General features: G+C 37.9%; 1 protein-coding gene across 7 annotated transcripts in view; it reads right to left on the bottom strand.

Moving 5' to 3' along the window:
- Positions 1-260: 260 nt before the first annotated feature.
- The window catches only part of PRRC2C (proline rich coiled-coil 2C), a 92440-nt gene continuing 67187 nt past the window's right edge, over positions 261-25513 (bottom strand). For 2 of the 7 annotated variants that reach the window (XM_008696190.2, XM_008696197.2), the window contains exons 21-35: positions 24474-24662; positions 24075-24326; positions 22698-22790; positions 19550-19651; positions 16124-16325; positions 13244-13447; positions 11313-11425; positions 10777-10913; positions 8021-8252; positions 7695-7802; positions 6455-6673; positions 5890-5993; positions 5392-5518; positions 4227-4463; positions 261-2188 (exon numbers count right to left, since the gene is read on the bottom strand). In XM_008696190.2, the coding sequence (XP_008694412.1) occupies positions 1931-2188; positions 4227-4463; positions 5392-5518; positions 5890-5993; positions 6455-6673; positions 7695-7802; positions 8021-8252; positions 10777-10913; positions 11313-11425; positions 13244-13447; positions 16124-16325; positions 19550-19651; positions 22698-22790; positions 24075-24326; positions 24474-24662 (2577 nt within the window). In that variant the 3' untranslated portion in view covers positions 261-1930. Of the gene's footprint in view, positions 2189-2627; positions 2681-4226; positions 4464-5391; positions 5519-5889; positions 5994-6454; positions 6674-7694; positions 7803-8020; positions 8253-10776; positions 10914-11312; positions 11426-13243; positions 13448-16123; positions 16326-19549; positions 19652-22697; positions 22791-24074; positions 24327-24473; positions 24663-25513 lie in introns of all 7 variants that reach the window. The other 5 variants (XM_040636202.1, XM_008696213.2, XM_008696205.2 and 2 more) reach the window with 4 other exon arrangements.

Genomic DNA, 25513 nt, shown 5'->3' with positions numbered 1-25513 from the left:
GCATCATCTGGAGAGACTTCTCTTCTCCTCGACAGACTTGTTCTCAGGAGGAGGATGGCTACCCTGAGAACAGAGGCCCTGACTACTATCCTCCCCGACAACATTTACTTGGACTGAATGAACTTCATAGTTCTTAGAAGCTGGAATCAGTCTTTGGATGATAACCTTTTCCTAGAGCATAATGTACTCTTGATCACTATTTTTGGTACATGACAGACCTTCTTGCTCCAGATTTTAGGAATGCATTAGAAGTTCCAAGATTCATTATTTAGAGAATACTTTATTAGTTTCTGTAATCAAACCCATGTAGATAAGACCTTATATATTTAATACAGTGCGTTACCCCTGTACAAATGGAAAAATTATGTTTAACATTTCTAGACCAATATGGCTGTTAATTTCTGTACAATGCCAACCCAACACGGTACAACTGGGATACTTTTTCCAAAGTTGACAGCACAGCTAAAGTTTCCAAAAATTCAAATTATTTATATATATATGTATATGTATGTATATATATATATATATTTATTTATATAAAAAGACCAATAGCAGTATGTTATGCATCAATAGCAGCAACAGCTTTTCCAGGTTCTGCAGTCATCTGAACAAAATTATAGAGACATCCAGCACACTCCATTAATAAAAAAGAAAAAAAAGGTAAAAAAACAAAACCCCAGAAAACAGCAAAGTTCTGTTACTGTTGTGGTACCTGGCACCATTTTTTTTTTATTAGCTTCTCAATCATCATCTGGAAAGAAAACATTCTAGAATAACGTCATTAAAAACAGCTCTGATAAAGCACGGTCACTATTACGCATCATAAAGCAGGTACAAGATATTTTACATTCACAGAGGTATGACACAGTACTGTCCTACATCTATAATACTAGAGGATACAATTGAAAAGGCATTATTTGAGACTTGATTCTACTTTTCCAGCAGAGGGCCCAAAGGATGGTATGACACAGCTCTGTAAAGAAACGCACCTTCTTCGATAGGATTTCCTTCCATTTCGGGCACAGTTCTAGGTATTCACTGCTCTTGATGAACATCAGTTAAAAACCGTTAAAAACAAACAAACAAAACCCCATTGGATTCATACAAAGATGACCGAGCGGAGGCAAGCCAGACTCAACCTAACTAGTATTTTACCCGATCTGTCACGTCTGAAGACATGACGACTCCGTGGAAGAAAGGAGACGCCAAGTAGCACTTCAAAGCTTCGGGCCACAAGCAAACACAGCATCATTTCCAACAGCAGCAGTAGCCAAACCCTGCCCGCCTGGACACGTGCAAGGACACGGACAGCATACTTCATCACCTGCTCACTCATCCAGGAAGAGGGGGAGATCAGTGACTGTACTTTGATTGTGTTCAACTCAATCACAAGGTTACAAAAATAGCAAGCTGCTGTAATAAAAAATAAGGCTCCTCTATCCAGCACCAGTTATCTTCAGTTCTTGGCCACCAAGCCCACAAATGCTACAATCACATCCCAAGAACGTAAGGGAGCAAAGAAACCACACCTGACGTATTAGCTGGAATCACCACTGTTCAGGCTCAGCTATTCCTCGGCGGGGTTATTTTCCTCCTACTTCTGGTGTTTTATGTAACCCTAAGGATTTCAGTTCTGAATGCTATGCACTCAAGGAACGCGTGCACGTGTCTGTATGTAAATTCGGACTGGAAATGCATGGCCATCAACAGAGTGCGCACTGTACAGCAGGTGCAAGCTGGCAAAGCCTCATCTTACGGGCGCAGGGCTGTGTGTCAGTGTAAATGGCTCCCACGTCCCCCGTGCACCTCCCAGCTCTGGACAGGATAACGTCACACACCATTTTACCCCTTTGGCTGCTGGCATTATCCGACTTCCTTCTCCCTCGTTCCCCTCTCCCCTCCCCCAACCCCCTGCAATAAACCACAGCCTTTAAGATTTTGTTTCTTCCGTTTTGATCGCCTGAGGTTTGATTGGTCCAGTTCTAACAGGTTTGGTGGCTATGGTGGGTGCAGGGGGAGGCTTTTCTTCTACTTTTTCCTGACAGACACCAGGAGGGTCGGTCAGTGTTTCAGGAGGTTTACTTGAATCACTGTCCACTTTCGGGGCTTTGCCTCCTATCTGTTTGCTCTGTTGTTGTTCGGAGAAGAACCGCTGCGTGGACTGAAGAACCTCTGCTCTCTGCTTTGCCTTAAAAAATGAGAAACCATGACTGAGAACGCGGCAGCATTAGCGAAACCTGTCCGTCCATCTCCATTCACTCTTCACCAACCACAAATCCGTTTTCCCCACATCTGGCCCAAACCAAAGGTACCTCAATGATCTTTCAGCTTTTAATGAACAGATTTCTTCCTATCTTGGCAAATATTCCACGTGATTTTTTTTTAAACATTTGAAAACAACAGGACCACCTCCCACCACATTTTCAAAGTTTGCCCTCTTACAAAATAATAAGACAGAAATTGCTGTTGGTCTGTAACTTTTCCGGAACAAAAAAACTTATATTAAGTTCTACTTAGGGAGGCTGCTTGCAAATTTGAAGACATATATACGTAACACTTAAAACTTCTAGTTATCAATATGTGGTCTACAATAAAAGGGAAAGGAAGCACTTATATTGTGGCATTACCAACACCTAGGACCAAATGTCTTGTGGCTGAGTCCTCTTCCCACAGCTCTCTTCTGCAGGGGAAGAGCATCAGAAATTAGTAACTACAACTTCACTTGATCACTAAGTTCTGATAGCTCCTACCACATTCTGAGCTGGTAAAATAATTTCCTACTTTTATTGACTATGTGCCCCAAAGAATATACTTACGTCAATCTGTAAATTATACCACTGTAATGTACACAATTAAAACTTAAGTTTCAGTACCTCTCGCATGTAACAAAGAGCCCTTCATGTTCTACAGGAAACCTATACTATCCAAAGATCTAAAGCAACTTCAAGAAATTTTTACCCTCCCCGACCCCATTATAAGCTCTAATGTCATTTCCAACATGGGAAGGTATGAAAATCAAGTTCCAAGGAGACAGGAAAACTGGAAACCATGGCCAAAGAGTTTCCAAAGATTCCTACACATACACGTATTTTTTAATAGTTATGAACAGAGGGAAACCCTAGGCACACAGCCTTAATAAAAGTAGATCACGTTTAACAAGAGTTTCACTGCAGAGTAGTCTTTAAATTTGATTACTCAGGATGAGAAATGAGGAGTATCAATGTAGAAAGAAACTAGCTAGTCAACCAAATTTTCTAACAGGATGATCATAAACATGTTTCTAATTCAGGGTAAAGCATTACTGGGGATGTTGCCTGTTTGAAGGCAGCAAGCTTTTCTTTGTTCTAGTCTGACCCGATACATACATATATGTGTGTATACACATACACATAGTGACAAATAGGCAAAATTACTAAGACCTCTCAAGTCAAGTCTAAGTAAATACAGACTCAATGGATTCAGCCGGCTGTACAGGCAGACAGACAGGGTTTCTAGAAACTGTCCCCACACAGACTCCTAAAGGCACTCTTCTGCATCAGCAAACCTCACGTTTATCAGTGCCTTTTACTATGAAGGATCCCAAAGTGCTTTTTTCAGTTCTTCATCTACAACTGCAAATCTGCTGTGGAATAAGCCAACTCAGGTGGCAGGGAAAAAAAAAAAAAAAAAAAAGGTATGGAAACAGTTTGAGAAGAAAACTGTACTTGCATGACTCACGAAGGAAGAAAAATCAAGATAGATAAAATCTCTTACCCACTCCAGAATTTTCACATAACCATGATTTGTATCAAGTCTAGGGAGGGGGGAGGGATAAAAAAGAAAACAAAGAAAAAAAACAAAAGAAAATGGGGACATCTATAATAATCCACATTACTTTTTTGCTCTTCCAAAAAAATGTAGCAGCTAAACTCAGATCTCCCTCAAATATTCATTTTATAAGCAATTCCTATTGCCAGAGTTTAAAATGTTAACTTATTTGCTAGCTATAGCTGCAAAAAAATAAAAACTAAAAAAAGAAAAAAATTAAAAAAAAAGAAAAAAGTGGGGGGGGAATAGGGAGAAAAAAAGAAATAAGAAAAAAAAAAAGGAATGAATAAAAGTAGTTAGCTTGGTTAAATCAGCTAAGACAATGAATGCCTGGGTTTGTGGTTATGGGTCCAGAGGCATCTTTAAGACATGGTTCAGAGACAGATTCTTGCTCTGTTGGCTGTTAACACTGTACTAACCTTCATGTCTTGTTCAGCCTTCAACGCAGCCTGGGCCTGATTACCTCTGACTCCAGATAGTGATCCACAAGGACCCCTGGCTACATGTGGCAAACGAGCATGGCTCATGAGGCCTGTGGTCAGCGGAGGAGGCATCTGACTGGCCAGTGCCATTGGCGGCCTCTGAACAGGCGCTGGGAAGGTGTTAGTATGTGGGGCTCTTACCAATGGAGGGACCAGGTTAGGCTGAGAGAGAATCTGAGTGAAAAAAACAAAACATACAACATTGAACTGTTAAAAAAAAAATTTTGCCAACTAGATCAGGTTGGCTTATCTCAGAGTAAATCTGTGCCCATTCTGCCAAGTGAAAGGAAGTGCAGGGATTTGTGCAATTCTATTACAGGGACCAAGAACAAACAGGCCATGCTTGAGAATCTAACAGAAAAATTAGGCAAAGCACACTATGGCACTGTAGTTGGTTCTAACATTTCAGCTACAAATTCTGAAGGGGAGATAGAAAAGCTACTAATTAGGATAATCTTTTTAAAAAGATATAATTGCAGAAAAGGCACACACTTATACCAAACATAATCTGAAAATAAATAAAAATAACACCAATTCAACAAATAAGTGTTTTCTCAGGAACCAATTCTCATTTGTGAGAGTTATGATCAATTTTAGTTAGTCTTTCCATTCGATCAGCGAAGGGAAGAGAAGCCAATATTTTTACACATATATTAGAACACCTTTTGGAAATTTTAACTCAACTAACACAGTTCTCTTAAGTAACAAAAAAAAACAACAACAAAAAAAAACGACGACGACGACGACACAACAAAAAAAACTTTAAACCTAGGAAACTTTAAGCACTGGGACCCTTCTCTGAAAAGTCCACTTCTTCAAAAAAGATAAAAGTAACAGGACTGAAATGACCAGAGCTGTGTGGGGAATCTTTTGACTATTTCTCTTGTCTGCTTTAGATACGGTTACTACCTGTATCTCATTGAAAACTGCGGAGAAGATATATGAATGTCATAAATGTACTGTTAAATAAGAAACTGTTTCTCATTAAAAACTATGTTTCTAAACTGGTTATAATATGGCAAGATTATGAAATCAGGTAATTAGCCAGATTAGCAATCATTTCCAAGTAAATAATACTCATTTCTCACTCATATCTGCCCACCTGGGGTGCAAACTGTGTAGGAAATGGTTGTGTCATTCTCACAGTGGCAGGGGCTGACTGGAACTGCTTCTGATAGACAATGCTGTTCATTTTGCTGGACTGGCTGTTCGGACTTGTGGAAGTAGCCCTTGGAAAAAAGCCATCACTGGTCAGTACAGTAGTGCCAAATAAATAATGCTGTTATAGACTGTTAGAGACATTGCTCTTGGTAGATTCTTCTTATGTGGTAGCTGATGAAAATTTACCAAGGTGAGTTACCAAACGTTATGGTAGTGGAGAGACACTGGGGGGGCAGAGGTGAGAAAGAATACTAGCTAGATTTCCCCTGTATTAAAAAAAAATTCTTAAAAATATAACAGATACATTCTTCATTTAATAGCTTAACATTTTAGATAAAATTATCAGAATGTCTTGTGCTTACCACAGGCCTGGTGACATAGTAAGTATCTAACAAACAAATTGTATTTAGTTATTTGGAAATTCAAATGCCCATTTTACCGGAAAGGACTAGATGTTGGTGTGGTGCTTCTACCGCTGATTGGAGGTGTGCCTGGTTTTATATCAATGCCACTTCCAAAGGCTTTCAGTTCCATTTCAGACATCTGAGAAAAAACACAGAACAGACTTCACATTTCTGGAATTCTATAAGCTAAAGAGGCAAAGAATCTTAGTACAAAAACCCTGTAATTAAGTTTCAAATACCATGGAATTATCAAGGCTGAATTTGTGGGTGGAAAGTCTTTTCCACAAAATTTGTGAATTCTTTGTTATTGGGTAAAAACCAGAGGATGTCAAACATATTAAAAGTAGATTTAAAACGTAGAAAAAAAAAAGCACCCTGGGGTTTGCGGTGCCTGGCTCGCTCAATGGTGGAGTTCAAGCCCCACACTGGGTGTAGAGATTACTTTAAAATAAAAAAAACTTTGAAAAAAAGCAGCGTATCAGGGTTTGAGATTCCTGGAGGGTGGTAAAAACTGATGCATTTTATTTTTATAGATAGACGTATATATCTAAACACATAGCCTTAAATTCTCAAAGAAACTGCAAATTTCTCTTCACTCACTTTTCCTGTGGTTGCGATCATGCTATGCTGTGTTCCAGCGGGGATTAGTCCTCTGAAAGGCTGGCTTACTTGCGCAGGACGACTCAGGCTCTGGGCCTGGGCTTGCGGGGTGGTATGCTGTAATGGGGGCTGGAGAGTCTGAGGCAGAGCAATTAAAGGCTGCCCTGTAGATCCAAAATTAGGTAAGGAAAGCTGGGACGCTGGTAAAGGTACTGTAACCTAGAAAGTAAGCAAAAAGAAACTGGCCATTTACTTCTACCTGTCATCTGTATATCCCTATAACCATCTTTACAACTCTTCAAAAACTTTTGAGTAACAGTTTAAACAGAATACTTCGATCTATTAATATATTTCACATATAATCTTTTGCTTAGTAACTACCTCCAAAGGTGCAACAATAAAACAGATTAGTAGTGCAGACGCTATATAACCAAAATCATTATGAAGATCTTTGAATGAATCCATGGTACGTGTCTACTAAACACCTAATACAATGAGGTCATGGGATACAATTTAAGAAGTAGTATTGTTGCAATTTCCCAAATGGACATTTCTCCAGTTTTCAGGTCTGACTAAAACGAGCTTTAACAAGAAGAAAAATAACCTTCCAGTTTTCATACAAACAGTATTTAATTTGAATGTCAATAAGGTAATAAATACATTTATGAATTTTTACCCCTGAATTAGTTGTAAGAAAATGACTAATGGGTTGCCTCTCTCCTTCGGTCCTCCATGAACTTTGAAACAGTAGATTCAAGACGCTGCTAGGAGATCGTGCGTTTCTGTCATTTACTGTCATACTCTGCCACACTGTTCTAAGTACTGTATTAACCAGTGTGATGGTCTTTAGAGGCCTCCTTCCCCTCTACAGCATAGATGGGTAAAGCACTTCTCTCACTTACATGTAACTGTATATCCTGGACAATGTTTTTCCCACTTTTATATTCATTCATAGAATCCTTTGTTAAAATAAATGATTACATGGAAACCAATTTAAAACAAAGAGCCACAAAGCAGAAGCCACTGCAGTGGGGCGGAGGAGAGAGGTGTGGTGGGACTGAGCAGGTTGCACCACCAGCGGACCCCATGGAATTCCCAGGATACCTCAGAGGGAAGTCTGAACACCACTGCACCATCTCCCCATCTTGGTTCTATTTTAAACTGCCAAGCAACAATAAACGCAGTAGAAGTAATAATAATAATGAAGAAAATTGAGGAAATTTACCATGCCATAGTTTACCTGCTGGAGAGCACTTGGTGACTGGGCAGTGTTATAAAAATTCGTCTGACCAGGCTGCTGTACTTGTCCAGAATAAAGATTTGAAGCCTGGGTAAGATTTGCTCTAGCCTAGAAAAAATTGTGTGAGAAAACAGCAGTTAAGATTGAAAATTTTCCAATTCAGACATCAAGGGGTGCGGCTTCAAAAACAATCTCTAAGAATTTTAGTATTAGATAAAAAGACCTTTGTTTTTCACTACGTCTTTAAACATTTTTCCTTTAAAAACTGTTTCCTTAAATAATCTGTTGCACGGGATGATGATGATAGTGCATGATTCTAGTCTTACCTGGAGAAGATGTGTATCGATTAGTTGGGAACCTCCTAGTCCCGACGCCTGACCCAGCTGATGTTCATACAATATCGGAATAGGCTGCGTATTTGAAGTCTGTTGAAAGGCAAGACCTGACTGTGCCTTTGCAAGTTCCTGGTGTTGGACAGTTGGAAAGTTGTGGATGGCAGTACCAGAAAGAACCACAGATGGCTGCGACAGACTGCTCTGCATAAAGGCTGGCTGAGATCTACACAGGTATTAAAGAGAAAAGGCAATTCTATTTTAGCATCTGGAAATCCTGGGAATGAGTATCTCAAATGACCAAGTTCTCTAATAAACACAATTAAGAAAAGAGAGAATGCAGACTGTGCCTAAGGTACTTGTTTCAGGATTTAGAGCCCCATACACAGCAAAGTTCTAGCGAAAGGCTTGCTCTTCCTGAGAAATTAGTAAGATTTTCTCCTCTTGAACAATGAGAATGATTCTCTTTTCATGTGTTCACTAGCAAGCTCAGAACCAAATCTGTTTTTCTCTTTGGTATTGACATTTTATTCAAATTTACAGCACTAATAGCTGACTTTTATTATTTGTATTTCATTACCCCCCATTTTTATACACGTGTGTGTTTTAAAAAGATTTTATTTGAGAGAGCGAGAAAGAGCTCGAGTGAGTGGGGAGGGGGCAAAGGGGGAGGGTAAGAACCTCAAGCAGACTCTGCTGAGCGTGGAGTTTAACGCAGGGCTTGAACCTATGACCCTGAGATCATGACCTAAGCCGAAACCAAGGGTCAGACTCTTAACCAACTGAGTCACCCAGGCACCCATATATTTCTTATAGAAGATCTCAAGACCTCTACAGAATGAAGCAGAGTAGTATTACCATCAGGATTACCCACAAAGTTTCTGTCTGTTTTTACTGAGGTGTAACGGACATATAATGTTTTATCAATTTCAGGTTTACAACATAATGATTCAATATTTGTGTGTATTATGAAATGATCACGGTAAGTCTAGTTAACATCTGTCACCATACATAGTTACAAAACACCTTTTTTCTTGTGATGAGAACTCTTCTCAAGATCTACTTTCCAGGCAAATTTCTTTCTTTTTTTTTTTTTAAGAGGGGGAGAGAGAGAATCCCACGCTGAGCGTGGAGCCCGATGCAGGGCTTGACCTCACAACCCTGAGATCATGACCAGAGCTGAGATCAAGAATCGGATGCTTAACTGACTGAACCACCCAGGTGGCCCTCAGCAACTTTCAAATATGCAACACAGTATTATGGTCAAAGGGTATAAACTGCTAGTTATAAATAAGTCATGGGGATGTAATGTACAGCATGGTGACTACAGTTAATACTACTGTGGCATATTTGAATGGTTTTTTTTAAAAACTACAATGCTGGAATTTAACTCCAGACTACACTCTTACCTCTGGAATGGGGGCCTTCAAGCTATACTTTTAAAAATGCTAAAATAAAGAGTAACTACATCAAAGTACTCTATTAAAGATAATATTATCAATAAATATTATTATTATGCTTTGTTAAAATTGACATTTGTGGCAGAAACAAAAGCCGTTAAGCAGGAGTGCTAGCCTAGGTTCATGAGCAGTCTTTATGCCTATGTGTCAGATATAAATTGAGAAATCGTAAGCATACTGTTATAAACTACCCTGTCCTGGGGTGCCTGGGTGGCGTAGTCGATTAAGCGTCCAAATCTTGGATTCAGCTCAGGTTGTGATCTTGGGGGTCTGAGATAAGAGAGCCCTGCATCGGGCTCTGTACTCAGTGTGGAGTCTGCTTAGGACTCTTTCTCCTCTGCCCCCACCCCCTTGCGTGCTTTCTCTCTAAAATAATCTTTAAAAAAAAGAAAAGACATGACAAGACAAGACAAAACCCCACAACTCCTCTGTCCTGGCAGAAGTTAGTTCAGGGATTCTGTATTAATAAACACTATGCTGATGATATTGAGAGCAAGAACAGAATGATGTGGCAGGGATACAGACAATCATTTTCAAAGTCTAAACCTGCGCCTTCCAATACAGTTGTTCATTAGTCACATTACATATACAGCTTACATTGTTTTTCTATGGAACAGGCCCGGTCTTAAGAAGTACATCTTCCACGGCAATTATTAAAATGGGGACTACAAATACAAAATGTCAGTGCACTGATGCTCCATCTCCCATGGCTATGGAAGACACTACTAATTCATCACTGAGCTGCTTCTTTTGCACACAGCTGGAAAGTAGCCCCAAACTTTTCAACAATGTTGCAAGTAGCTAATACCAATTAAAAGGAGATTTCCTTAATCACAAAGCTAACTTACAGTGCATCTTTCAAAAGCATAGTTTCTTCTCTACCTGTCACCACTATCCCCACTGACTCTGTTCCCTGCCTGGCACTCTCCACCCTGGCTCCCGCCCTCTGCATGCTGTTCTCTGCTAAGTCCCCACGCGCACCCAGGGCAGGCGAGGATCTACAGCCGCTGCGGCAAGGTGGTGGCATGCGGCCTTTTAGGCCCCTTAGCAGCTATTTCCTCTGATTTCTAATTGTTCTGGGATTTGTGGTATCCTCGTCTTCAAGAATACGTGAGGTCTCACTTTGTTCAATAAAGTCTTGACTGAAACTACCAGAAACTAAGTTTTAGGACATACAATCAACATGCTTAATTATTTACAGGAATTTTGTAAAAGGATCATCCTAGCTTCTGGGGGAAAAGGAGCAGTAGGGCTATGACAAGAAGGCTCAGCAATTACAAAAACATGTACCTATACGGCTGAAGGGAAGACGTGAATAACTCCTGAGCCTGGGAAACAGCAGGTCCGGCCCCCAAACTCAGCTGGGCTTGATGCTGTCCTTGCAGGGGTGCATAAATGGGGATCGGGATCTGTTGAACTGAAGTTGGCTGCAATGCAATAAAAAACACATGACCACCATATACACAAATCACAGTATTTGGGAAAATAAAAATCTTGAGATATGACAAGAATAAAAGATGTGTGTGTGTGTGTGTGTGTGTGTGTGTGTGTGTGTGTATCACCTCCCTTTTAAAACAAAACCAACTGTAAGCATCTAGATTTTCTTTCAATACACTATTTATTCTACACTGTCAGCCATTAAGCTTTGGCAAATTTGGGAAAGTTTGAAAATTCTGCCAATACGTATCGAGGTAATCATGGATTGTCCCATGTTGTCAATAGAAGATTTTAATTTCAAAGAGCCTTTATTTGTAGCCTAAGATATCTATTATACCACTAGCATGCAAAGAAACAAATACATCATGAAAGAAGTCTGTGGTACTTACCTGAGAGAGACCTGGTTGGAAGCCTTGCTGCTGAGCCAAGGATGGTGGAGCCAAGCGTGCATGTTGGGTATTGAATAAATGACTCGTGTCCATATAGAAAGCAGGGATTTGAGCTATTATAGACCATAAGAAAAACAAGCCGTTTTAAGTGTCTGTGCTTCAGAATTTTCCAAATAGTAACTAAAAACCAAGTTTTGTAGCAGATTTGAGCCCACTGGAAACTAATACAGCCAAGGAAAAACTAGAAATGTGAAAAAGAAAACTTCTAGCAGACAGGTATATGCAAATTAAAACAATAAAACTTAGTACAGTTGACCCTTAACAACATGGGTTTGAACTGCATATTTTTTCCAAATAATGCAGTGTGGTATTGTAAACGTATTTTCTCCTTCTTATGATTTTCTTCCCCCCCCCCCAAAGATTTTATTCATTCACTTGACAGAGAGAGAGAGACAGCCAGCGAGAGAGGGAACACAAGCAGGGGGAGTGGGAGAGGAAGAAGCAGGCTCCCAGCAGAGGAGCCCGACGTGGGGCTCGATCCCAGAACGCCGGGATCACGCCCTGAGCCGAAGGCAGACGCCCAACGACTGAGCCACCCAGGCGCCCCTCCTTCTTATGATCTTCTTAGCAACATTTTCTTTTCTCTAGCTTGCTTTATTGTAAGAATGCAGGGTATAACACATATACAAAATATCTGTTAATGTAACAGTTTCTTTTATCAGTAAAGATTCTGGTCAAGGTAAGATATTTGTAGTTAAATCTGGGGGAGTGAAAAGTTGTATGTGGATTTCTGACTATGCAGGGCCTCGGCACCCCTAACCCTTGCATTGTTCAAGGGTCAATTGTACTTGTGAGGGTATGGAAAGACAGACACTCATACACTGCCAATGGGGTATTAACTAATGAAATCTGACATGATCTATTCAAAAATGAACCTGCTGGTTTACCAGCAAATCTATTCTAATTTTATATCTACTTACTAGAATATAACAAAATATTTCAAAGGAATTGGCATTTAATGACTGAATTTGGTTCAGATTCTTAACAACAGATTTTGATGTATTATTTAAACTATTTTATGACCTGCTTTTATATAATAGCATGTTTTGAAGAACTTCCTGTATTGTTTTTAATTTGTCACCACTAAAAACAATACTGCAACGAACGAAGACTCTCATACATATGTCTCTGAATAGATAAGTTTATAAGATTCCTATGCAAATTACTACAGTTAAGTATGTACACATAAAATATTCTGATTCTTTTCTAAAAGAATTATGTCAATTTATATACTAACCAGCAATGTACTTTAAGAAACTATTAATGATACATGTGACCCTTATAGAAACTGGGTATCATCAATCTTTCTAATATTTCCACAGAGAAAGGCAAAAAATAACCTTACTGTTCTTTTATTTTGAATTTAAATCATTAGTGAGTTTGAATATTTTTCAAATATTAATATTAACATTGTGATATTTAGTAGGGTAAGTTACCCCAGTACCCCCAACATATAATTTTCTTCTTCTTTGCTAATCTTAGGTTTATTCTTCCCTATGATTTTTATTATTGATTTGTCAAGTTTCAGGTAACAAAGTTTTATAACTTGACTGGAATAACATTAAATGTACAAGTTATTCTGCAAATTACTAGACACCCATTTGTCTTATATGTAACGTATGTGTAAGAAACAACTACCAAGAGCCCCCCTAGACTACTCATCAAAGGGAACTCATCAAAGGGAACCTTCCCAGTCCCTTTATTTCCTAATCTCTCCACCATACTTCATCAAAAAGAGAGAACATTAAATTCTATGACGAAACAAATCTGCAAAGCCGATGAAAAAATATTTAAGCTTGAGAGAAAAAAAGCAAGCATGTAAAAAATTCTTCATTTTCTAAATTCCTTATACCCAATCCTAAAAATCTTACCTGCTGCAGATTGAGACACATAGACTTGTGGGCTCTGTTGCTGCTGGGCAATAAGGGAAGGCATACAGCTTAACTGCGAAAAATGACTTGCAGAAGGCAGGCTGCTTGTCTGTAATTGCTGGGGTTTCACTTTACAAATATTAGGAGGATCTGATGTGGTTGTAGATTTTGTACTCAAAGAAGAGGTAGTGTATGTACCAGCTCCTAGATGTGGGAGAGGGAAAAAGGTTGCGTATTTTAAAGTGCCACTGTTGTTCACTGTAAGAACAACTCAAGTGCCAGCTGGACACTGGAAAATTAATGTTTACGCCCTGCAAGTACTTACCATGTACTTAAGTCAATCACCAAATGTAAACAAGACTATAAAATCTGGAGAAATATAGTACAAGAAAAAAATGCAAAGAGAAGGAAATTAAAAGATAGAACTCATAAAATAAGGTGGCCGAGAGCCTACAGGGTTGTTACAGTTTAGCCTCAAGCTAATAGTTTTTTAATCATCACAAAGAAAAGGATGGTCAAGAGCTTCATTCGTGGCTATGCATAAATGTAACAACACAGAAGGACAAAACGCTGCACCTTAGGAATAAGTAAGAACGTAGGGGTGCCTGGCTGGCTCAGTCAGAACAGCACCAACTCTTGATCTCAGGGTCGCAAGTTCGAGCCCCATACTGGGTGTAGAGATTGATAAATAAAATAAATTAACTTAGAAAAAAAGTAAATGCACCTGGAGAGATCACAACTGCTCAAGAGTCATGTAAACAAAAGGTCAGATTTTTTTCTTCTTTTCAGTAAAATACCTTACGGGTAATCTTAAGAGCTTCGTTCATTTATGAATAAATATTAAAACATCCATTAAGGTCAGGCATAGACGTAAGAACACAGGAGAACAAAGTGCTGCACCTTAATAATCATTAAGGTAAAAGGGGCCTTAAGAGATGACAACTGCTTCTTAACGGCCATATAAACTTAAGGTTATACTTAGTCCTCACTCTCCTTGTATATATACCAGCAAAAATAGTTATATAGTAATACCTTAAAAAGAAAAGATAGACTGTTAATAGGTAGAATTATAAAACTTAAGACCTTGAAGGGTCAATTAGTTCTGTTGATCAATGGGTGTCAATGACTGTTAATACTGGAGTGAATGACAATACTGGTATCTGATTAAAAAGTGGGATGCAGTCGTCATTATTTTCAGACTTCAAATGATGTTTGATCTAAGAGAGGACCAAGATCAAGGCACCTCTGTTCTTCCACTTGAGTCTCTACCAGTAGGATGACCGGGCAAGAAACACAAAAATTTATCCTAATCGAGGAGAGTGTGGGGAAACCGAAGGGAGTACACTTGACCCTTGAACAACAAGGTTTAAACTGTGTGTGGGTCCACTTACATGCAGACTTTTTTTCGATTAAATGCAGTACAGTACTGTAAATGCATCTTCTCTTATGATTATATAACATTCTCTTTTCTCTAGCTTACTTTATTGGAAGAATACAGCATATAATACATATAACATATAAAATATGTGTTAATCGGCTATTTATGTTATCAGTAAGGCTTCCGGTCAATAGCAGACTCTTACTAGTTAATTTGTGGGGAGTGATATTCAGGTTTCTGACTGCATGTGTTGGTCGAAAAGTGTCAGTGCCCCTAACCCCACCCCTGCGTTAAGGGTCAACTGTGACCAGAAGGGAACCTTCCCAGTCCCTTTATTTCCTAATCTCTCCACCATACTGTATTCCTGGTGGCTTTATAGCCCCAACCCTACCCACCCAAATGACTGAGGCCCAAGCTAGTAAGCATAATGAAAATGTCTTACAAATGGACGGTAGGGAACGCATGAAAGGTCTTAAAGGGGGAAAAGAAATAGAACACGCTCTTTGATTTGAATCTGTTTGTCTTAATACATACTTTTGATTCCACATAACATCAAAATAACCATAGTACATCCCAAAGACCAATTCTTTTGGTACAGAACAGTGAAAATCAGTAGTGCAATCACTAAGTGAGAACCAGTCAAAGGAAGTAAATTCTGTGCTGGATGTATATCTTTTAGAAAGCAGCTTCTGCTGCTTTGGAAACATTAGATAATACTGGGAAAGCTTGAAGAAACATGGTTATACATATGGTAAAAGGGTGTACTTTCCTAGAGTCAAGCATTTTAGAAATTATTCAAGAACTGTAAAGCCCCCAAATGAAATACAGTTTAAGGAAAGGATTACATACTAGTGAAAAATTTAAGGAAGAAAAGCACTTTCTAACTTGGGGGGGTTGATGGACTCTCCTTAAAAACCACCCCCCCCCCAAAAATCCCAGTATGTATCATCTACTCAAATAACAAACTGGAATTTCTCTACCCCTAACTCTTCATCAGAAAATATATGTCACCCCAATAGATTCAGGCCAATAGCTCCTTCAAATTAGATACAGACCACAAAAATTTACAACCTGTGTTGATTCTGTATTATTAATGAGTTGAACTAATTAGCTGTATGAGTTACAAAATAAAAATCAAAAGATGAATTTTACAGAAAAATGTAGAGGAACAAGATAAACATCTTTTCACCAATTACTTATTAATACCTATAATGGGGGGGGCATGACATGGAGGGCATGGCGGCGGGCAGAAGCTCCACAAGCAAAGTGTTTTAGTATGCCATCAACAACTCTTTGTCAAACTAACTAAAATTGGAAGAGGGCTAAGAGAGGGGACGGTGTAAGAACGGCAAGAAGAGTTTACAAGACAGCTGATAATTAGATCTTTGTGCAGTCTTATGTATTTTATAAATAATAAATTTGGGGGGACAGTAAACAGGAAAAGAGCATAAGAAATTTTAAATAATTACGACATTTAAAGGAAAGGTACAAAAATTTTCTACCTGACAGTGATGTTGTGGGAGTGACTGAAGCAACAGGAATCTGAGGGATGGATGCACTGGAGAATGAATTGTAATTTGCAGTGCTTGGTCCACTGGCACTACTGCTGACTCCACTGGCAATTGGAGGTGCTGTGGAAGTTACTGGAGATCCCTTCTCCCTCACATTTGGAGAATTCTCCCATGCCTTACGTGCAGACTCCATCTGCAATAAAATGGACATTTTTTTAAAGAAAAAAAACCCCCCAAAAAACCCCCACCACACTAACACAGAATATACATATATACACAAACACACCTAAGTGCGTATATTTTTAAATTCCAAATATAATCTTCCAAAAAACTGCATAAATAAAAGATTAAGACCTCTAAGGCTTTCAAACCTTTCACTTTCTCCTTTATCTTTCTTTGTTCCCTTACTCTAACTGGGAGGCAGTGGGCTTTAATGATGTCTCTAAAGAGAGCTTGTTGACAGCTTTGTCACAGCTCTTGTAGCAGGTAAATATGAGTCCCTACCCCTACTGGTGAATAAGGAACAGAAATACCATGCCCTTTTAGGACTGGCCTAAGGCTCTGACTTCAGTCAGAAAGGCACTAAAGGCCCTCCATAAATTTCCATTCCTTCCATTCTTTCTCTGTAAGTCAGCGAATCTCAGTGGCAGATGACAGGTACCTTTAGTTTGACTGTTTTATGTTCAGTGTTTTCAAAAGGTGAAGTAACCAACCAGATAGGTTTTAGGCTTGGGTGCAGTAAAAACAGGTCTTGTTTTACATCCAGACCTCATCAAGCATTTCAGATACTGACTGCTGTCATTTGTATTTGTCGCTACAGGTTTTAGCTGTAGTCTCCTAGTTTCTTAAAATGCAGAAACAGATTGGGATGCCTGGGTGGCTCAGTCGGTTAAGCATCCTACTCTAGGTTTCAGCTCAAGTCATGATCTTAGGGTTGTGGGACTGAGTCCCGAGTTGGGCTCTGCACTGGAAATGCTCCCTCTCCCTCTGCTCCTCACCCTGCTGGTGTGGTCCCCCTCTTTCTCTCTAAAATAAATAAAATCTTTTTTTTAAAAAATATAGTAACAGATCTTATTTTATTCTATCTAGACTGTGCTATTCAATAGACATACAAATGCAAGTCGTATGTGTAATTTTAGATTTTCTAATAGCTACATTAAAAGAAATACAGGTAATACTAATTTTGATAACATATTTTATTTAACCCAGTATTATTTACAACATAATTAAAACCTATAATCAACAGAAAAATTGACATGTTTAAACTTTTTAAATATTAACGTTTCAGATTCAGTGTCTATTTTATTTTACACTTACAGCACATACTACAACTTGGATTAGCCACATTTAAGTGCTTAGTAACAACACATGGCTAGTGGACCCTGCACTGGAGGGCACAGGTGCAGGTCCTCAACAGGAAGGGAACAGATACGCAGATCGGGAAGTTTTTACTACTAGTCAAAATACTGGGCTGAGAAAAAACAAACAAACCCACAACGTAATCTATAAAATACAGCTACCAAAAAAATCAAGTAACAATTATTAATGCCATAGTCAGGAAGCTGTTGGTCCTTGAAGTAACAACTTTAAAATTTTTAACCTTATTTTAATTGTAAGAATGAGAAATCATTACATATCTTCCCTGCATTCTTGTTAAAACACATTACATATAATTTAACTTTTTCTTAGATGACTAATACATCACTGTAATACCAAAACACGGGACACCTCTATGTTTGCTTGAGTCCTCTCACAATCACTTCACTAGTTTCAAATGTGTTTTATTTTAAAACAAAAGTCTTGAGAAGTGAAAGAACAAAAAAACAAAAAATAAAAAATAAATTTAAAAAATTTAGGAAGTTAGACAAAATGCAATTTGTACTGAGATTTTATGGTTTAGAGCAGTTTTATAGAGCACACAATGCCTTTTATACTAGTTTTGTCATGCTGGGCACACATAAGTTACAGCTAATCAAACTTGTTTAATATACAGGCCCCACACATGTGGCTTCATTTCATTTCTTCAGCAACAAGAAAATTTAGATTCTATACTTAGAAATTCAAGGAAACAAGTACAATTATTTAATTATACTAATTTCTCCCTTGACAAATATGCTGTCAATAAGATCCACATAACACTTTTCTATACTTTATATATTATCCAAATACATGTCTGAAGAAGTAAAAAGTAAAGAAACTAGAAAAAGTCTTAAGCTAATGAAATTTAATTTAAATTCACCTTAATTCTAAATGCATATTTCTTCTTGGAATATTAAAAACATAAGTTAAAGGCAAGGTTGAATGGGTTCTCTGAAGAATTAACAACTGGCCTAAAGAATAATTTATGATCTTCTATTTGCTTATGTGAAACTGGACTAGCTTTGACTAGCATGTAGTCAAAACCACACAAAAGACACAGTACAAGACAGACTGAGATAGTCATTCCAGTGGGAAAACTCTCAAGGCAGAGCAGGAACTGGCAGTAAAGAGGAAGGACTGGGCAACAATGGGGGCTGACACAAAGCAGAAGTGGTTGCCTTATAAAATTTTACTCTCAAACTACTAGAAATGAACGTTGGCCGACATGTTTCCCCCTCCCGTGAAGACCATCATCAAAGATTCACTGCCAACCAATGCACTAGCATTAGGAAGTTCTGCTACAGAGGGTAAAAACCTGCCCAGATTATAAAACTGAACAAACCTCACCAATGGGATAAAATATATGCACTTTAAAAACATCTTCACTTAATTTCATGTCCCTTTGTTTAACCACTGACTAATCTAGAGGTGAAAAACTGATTTAAAATTCTCTCAAATAACTGTAAAAAAGCATTAGTAATATAGCTCACTATTATAAACACAATAGGAGATAAATAAAAAAACAAGCCTACATTTCTTGATATAAAAAATGTTGTTTATAATCTCTTTTGCCCTCTTACTCAAAAATTATCCAACAAAAATCATATCAAAATCACTTGTATTAATCAATTACATCTTCATAAAATATTCTAATTATTATAATGCATTCATTCAAATCATGCGGTTTACAGGACAGAAAATCAGCAGTCTTACCATTACGGGAACTTAGGATTAAAAAAAAAAACATGCAACACATCAACCGACTGGTTTTATAACACAACATAATATATCCCAAAATCAAGGTCTCTAAGAGGAACTCAGTACAAGCACGAAATGTTAAGTGCTTTCCTGTATCTCTAAGACAAAATTCACAGGCAAAACAGGCCTCCCTTTAAAGTGGTATTAGAAGTTAATAAAATTTTAAGGTATAACTTGACATAACTCTATTTCCTCAGCTTAATTAGTATCGTTGCTTACCACACAAAACGAGTAAAAATTTTAACTTATGTCCCCTAGCATGCATCATCAAGGACCTTTAGAGAAGGGTGTTGTACATACCTTGAAGGTGAGACTGAAAGTAGTGGGAGGAGCTGAAGTTAGGCTGGAGCTCTGTTGTATAGTCTCCCTCTTAGGGAGGGGGAGAGTGTTGGGCAAGGGCACCTGAAAAGGCAGGCAACACATATCATAATCTAACTAAGTCTGCTACAAAAGCCCCATTACAGATAATGCTAATGTACTCTTCTAAGGGTATTTATTTTTCATCGGAGCCAAAAGGAATATTTGATTACTTAGAGGTACATTGTGTCTGCATTAATTGATAATTCTGGACATCTTAGAGAAATACTATCTGCTTTTTTATGCATATAATTATAGAAAAAGAATTTGTCCCAAATATAAGGTATATACTTGAAGGCAGTGCCTCATGTATTTTAATGTGTACAACAGTCACCTGGGGATGTTACTGAAGTGCAGATTTCTGGTCAGTTGGTCTGGGGTAAGGCCTGAAATTCATACATTATACAGCAAAGCTCTAAGGAATATAATTTCCACCTTTAAGGGAGCCACAGATTCTATGAGAGGCGTTTAACATGATACTGTAAATATTAAGAAATTAACTTCTTTTCTGCAATACAGTCAACATTCTTATAACCAGACTCAAGAACAAAAGTAAAATCAGGAGGAAAGTACAAAGTATCACCACCACCCTGTTACACTAAACAAATTGCTTTGCTGTAGTTATAACATGATTATGGCAAATATTTTTAGAAACGTGAAGGTATTAGAAACTCACGAACCATACCTCTTTTTCCTTTAAGTCTCTGGATCTTGAAATTTTATTATGTACTACTGCATGACTGACTTTAATGGTTCACTTAGTTATTCAGATAAAATGACTGAGATGCCTGGAGGTTTTAAGATAATCACTTTGTGGTACTATGGAGTATCTAACAGAGATTGATAATACCATGGACTACTTAATGGAGATTACTTTATATATAAATCTTTAAATAGCTGTGTTAGGAATAATAAAAAACACCACCTGCATTTAAACCTTTAAGACACTCAAGATTCAAAATGATTGTCATATTAGGTAAGCAATAAATAACCAGCTAAAAATCCTTAAAAAGTAGAGTAAGCTTTGATAAGAGGAATAAGTCTTTATCAAGAATAAATTTTTCAAAAGACAAAAGTTCTATGCATAAAACAGAACCCTCAACCACACTAAGGAGTGAAAAAGGAACATTTCAAAAGGTCTTGAAATTTCTCCCATGCAGGACATTTGTTTTTAACATTACATTAGTCAAGTTCAGAATCACCACCACACTTGGCAAAAATACGCAACACTGTGAAATCATTCCCAACTGATGACCATTTGCAATGCTCCGTGACCCAAAATGGATGTTCCTGTTTTCAAACATGCTCTGGATACACAGCTAAAAATCAAAGGTAGACTATTTTCTTAGACACAAGCCTGGGTCTCTCCCCTTCAGTTGTCCCGCATGCACAAGTCACACTACATTTTAATTCGATTACAGAAAACCACTAGAACACTCATGGATATTTTCAATGACATTTAAGGGTTCTGAGAGTAATGATCTTTCCTTCCTTACTCGTATTTCTATAAATCACATTTTTTGAGGGTGATCTGGCAGAACGCATGATACACTTTCTTGAAAAAGTGACAGCTAAGAAATATTCTGTATTTTTTAAATGAGAAAAGACATGATTAAAGCAAAATTAAACTTTACTGAGATGTTACTGATTCAACATTTGATAATCGACATAGTGCCAGTGACTCCCTGATAATTGACAGAGAGTCTTCTGTCCTTCCCAAATTTCCATTACTTCTCATAGAAAGTTAAATAAATTTAAGACTTCCTCCGAAAGGTCAGGGAAAAGGACTGGCACATCAAGCGAAGTTCTACTACAGCTGAAAGCAGGAGAAATTATATTAATCGGTTCCTACAAAGCTCTCCTGCCACAAAGAGAAAATGTGTGACACACTTGCTTCTTTCTCTTTTCTTCAGTTCCACAGCCCAACTACCGAAGTTAGATTAAATGATCTCTAACGCATCTCACCTCTCTACAATTTCTGTATTTGATGCTAGAAAGAAGAATAGACAGCACAGGAAATGGCATAAGATTTTTATTCTCAAAATGATAGAGTTAAAGCTCTCTGTGAGAAACCTTTACATATATCCGTGAAGGAGAGATTTTTGAAAAGAATGAGCCTGTGCTCATTAGAGAGAGCTATATTTAAAAAAGAGAGCAGCTGACGAAATTTCTACCACACCTGCCCTCCAAAGCAAGGGCCATACATGTAACTTCTAAAATGCTCTTCTACGCAGAGGCTTACCTAACTTGTCTGGGTTTACAACTTTTAGCCTATCAATAACTAGGCAAAATGACGGACTGTACTGCCTTAATATAGTCTTGAATTATAACACAGCTGTTTTGGAAAACTACAGCCTAAAAATTTACATGACTTACTACCACTTTTTAACACAGCATTTAAGAGTTTTTGAAGTACTTACATATACATTACAGCTCAAACTTCAAAACAGAATTATTGCTAAGGTACAGCAAAAAAAAAATTTTTTTTTTTAGTTCAAAAAGAGGGGCGCCTGGGTGGCACAGCGGTTAAGCGTCTGCCTTCGGCTCAGGGCGTGATCCTGGCGTTCTGGGATCGAGTCCCACATCAGGCTCTTCTGCTATGAGCCTGCTTCTTCCTCTCCCACTCCCCCTGCTTGTGTTCCCTCTCTTGCTGGCTGTCTCTATCTTTGTCGAATAAATAAATAAAATCTTAAAAAAAAAAAATTCACAATTTGTTAAAAAAAAAAAAAAGAAAGAAAGAAAGAAACCCCTGAATTCTTGGTTAACACCCTGATTATCTTTTTGTTTTGAGTGAGCTTTTACCTCATTGTAAAAAGGTTTCATTAAGAACAAAATTGCCAACCAAATAAATTACTGAACTTGCAGAATGTGGAAGGGAAGAACAAAAACTACCGAAACCAGGTTAATAGGATTAGTACTTATGAAACCGAGTCTAAGTTTTGACTATTTTTGCTAATTATTAGTGCTCCAAAATGCAAATTCACTACAACCCATTCCCAGAGAAGAATTAAATACTGGTCGCACACTACGTATTAGATAACAATAGCCGGGTTCCTAACCACACTTTCCACATTTGAGGTTGATTACTTACATTATTAACCAAAGTATCCTCCATCTTTGCATTATTAGTAGCCACAGTGTTAGGCAGAGAAGAAGAAGGTGTAGTATAGTCTGTTACAGACTCCTGTGGAGTAGTAATAGAAAAAAATATGTTGTAAACTAAATTAATGACTCACTTTCTAACGGCAGCCCAGCAGCTGTAAAACTGTTTTGGAGGAAAGCAGGAGAGGAGAGCAGATCTTAAGACTCAAGTCACTGAAATTTTAAAGACCAATACTGTGATAAAACAAACGTGGACTCACCACGGAAGTGGTAGTAGTTCAACTATTGCTGCGTCCTGTACATTTTTAAAAAATGCACTGCTATGTTATATGTCAACTGTACTTTAAACATTTTTCTCAATTAAAAATTTAAAAAAGAATTTAAATGCATTGCATAGTACTAGGAGGTTGCCAGCAGTACCAAGTATTTATTTCTGTGGGCTACAAGAGAACTTCATGTGGTTCTCATCATCTACAGCTTACTTTCAACACTGATTTTTTTATTCTCTTCAAAACACAACAACATACATAAAGGAATGTCAAGATCTCAGTTGTTGCAGTCGGGTTTTAGGATAAACTTGTTTATCATCATGAATCTCTTCTTTAAATATGGTAGAGGTGGATCTTAAGAGTTTTTTATTTACATATACTGGCTGTATAGCAATTAAAACAGAAAAATATTCCAATAACATGAAAGTTCCCACTCATTTTTCTTTCCAGTATGTACCAGAGTGAACACAAAATGGCAGATATAAATTTTGCTATTCCCACAAATGTTAAGTCCATAGAAGTCACTCAGTGTATCTTTGCATCTTGCCTTAATGAGTATTTTTAAAGATACGCACCTTTCATTCAATGTGGTCCCTAAATTCAAGTCAGTTATTTCCTCTGGTGCTCAACCATGAACAACAATGATCTATTCCAACCCTGGAAGAACACTGCCTATACGGGAGTTACTAAAAATTTAATCTCACTTAGTTCCTGACTTCAAAATCTTATTGAGGGCAAGATATGCAACTGTAACTCCATTAACAAAATAAAAAAATAGAGCAATCTTTTCAAAGCCTGTAAACCCAACAAAAAGCATTCTAATCTTATGTACCCATTTTTCACTTCAAACTACTCAAAAGTCTAGAAATAAGAGATTTCCACATGAAGAAATAATTCACTATAAGGAATTTCTTTAGATCACAAATGCATACGATGAACTATTCTCTGTAGAAATAATAACCCAGTTTACAGACTCATATGCCTCAAGCCAAAATACGAAAAAGAAGAAGAGAAAACACAAGTCTCGTTGCTGTTTCCCTCAAAGCATGTTCGACACGGTTTGCATCACAAGCTGGTGGCCACGGCGTGCTGCTTACCTTCACGTTAGTGCCGTAGTCCGCGGACGACACTGAAATCATTGCTCCTATTTCAGTGGACATCTCCGCAACTGCTTTGGTTTCCTTTGTTGTTACAGGATCTGTACTTCTGACTGTAGCGGGGCTTGGTTTCTCTTGTCCTTCTGGCTCCACCTGTTGGGCATCTTTTACTTTTCTATTTTTTAATGAACGTTCTTTTCCAATAGGACCTGGTTTATGTTCTTTATTTTCTACAGGACTCAAATCTGGAAGCTAAAAATTCAATGTTTATGACCAAAAGGTAACATGATGAAAGACATTCATAGAACACTAAATTCAATTTCAAAATCATTAGAAGTTCTCCCATTTAAGTGTTAGTGGCTTTCATACAGTTCTATCTGGAACATGAATTATATTTACCTTCTGGGCTTTGATAGGGCCTGCCCGTGGCTGCTTCTGCCGTTGTTCTTTAGGTTCAGGTATCTTGTCAATAGTTTTTTCCGAAAGTACAGGCACAATTTCATTTTCATTCCCATTTGAAGCTGGAGCACCAAACTGAATTGTGTCAATTCCAATTTCAACTCCACTTTCTTGACCATTCTTTGTTCCCTGGGAAGAGAGTATTTTAAAACTTGCTTATCCAAGCAAACCGAGTTCAAATATGACTGAATGATGTATGTAGTAGCACATATTTCAAAAGTACAATGGAAGGAGGTTTGAAGTGATCTATGTATTAACCGACACTGATCATGTTTTGAGAAACTTTCCTTTAGCCACTACTGATCTGTATTAAAAAGGAACTAATAAAATGAAAACTAGGACAAGACTTAACTTTTTACTTGTTTATTTTTCAAGATTTGAGAGAGACAGACAGACCGCACATGCACAAAGACAGGAGTGGGGGGAGCTGCTGAGGGAGAGGAAGGAGGAGAGAAGCAGATTCTGAGCTGAGCATGGAGCCCAGTGAGGAGCTTGATCCCAGGACCCTGAGATCACGATCTGAGCTGAAATCAAGAGTCAGACTCTCAACTGACAGCCACCAAGGCCCCCAAGACTTAAGTTTTTAAAGTCCTGGCTTTAAGTGTCATGAGTTTCACTGGGAGCACATCATAGCCTCAAGTTATCTGCCCCTTTAAAACAAATGTAAAAGCAACAAACACACAAAGATAGCACCAGCAACAAATAAACAGAGGAATGAATGGAGAGAAGATAGCCACACCAGTGTTACCTACTTTTAAAAGGTGTGCTTGGAAATAAAATGAAACGATGTCCATTAAAATACTCTGTGACTGGTAATAAAGTGCACACACCTTAGGAATCCAATTAAACCGTTAATTTATGTGGCATCTTCTTCGTGCTAGGCACTGATCCAGATAGACTCTAAGAATCGAACTTGCAGAAGTTGCATTATAGTGAATGAAGAAAATGAACAACTAGAAAATCAGATGAGGGATATGCAA

Source organism: Ursus maritimus, unplaced genomic scaffold, assembly GCF_017311325.1.
Source record: "Ursus maritimus isolate PB19 unplaced genomic scaffold, ASM1731132v1 scaffold_2, whole genome shotgun sequence".
Taxonomy (NCBI): Eukaryota; Metazoa; Chordata; class Mammalia; order Carnivora; family Ursidae; genus Ursus; species Ursus maritimus.
This window is presented reverse-complemented; position numbering and strand designations above follow the sequence as displayed.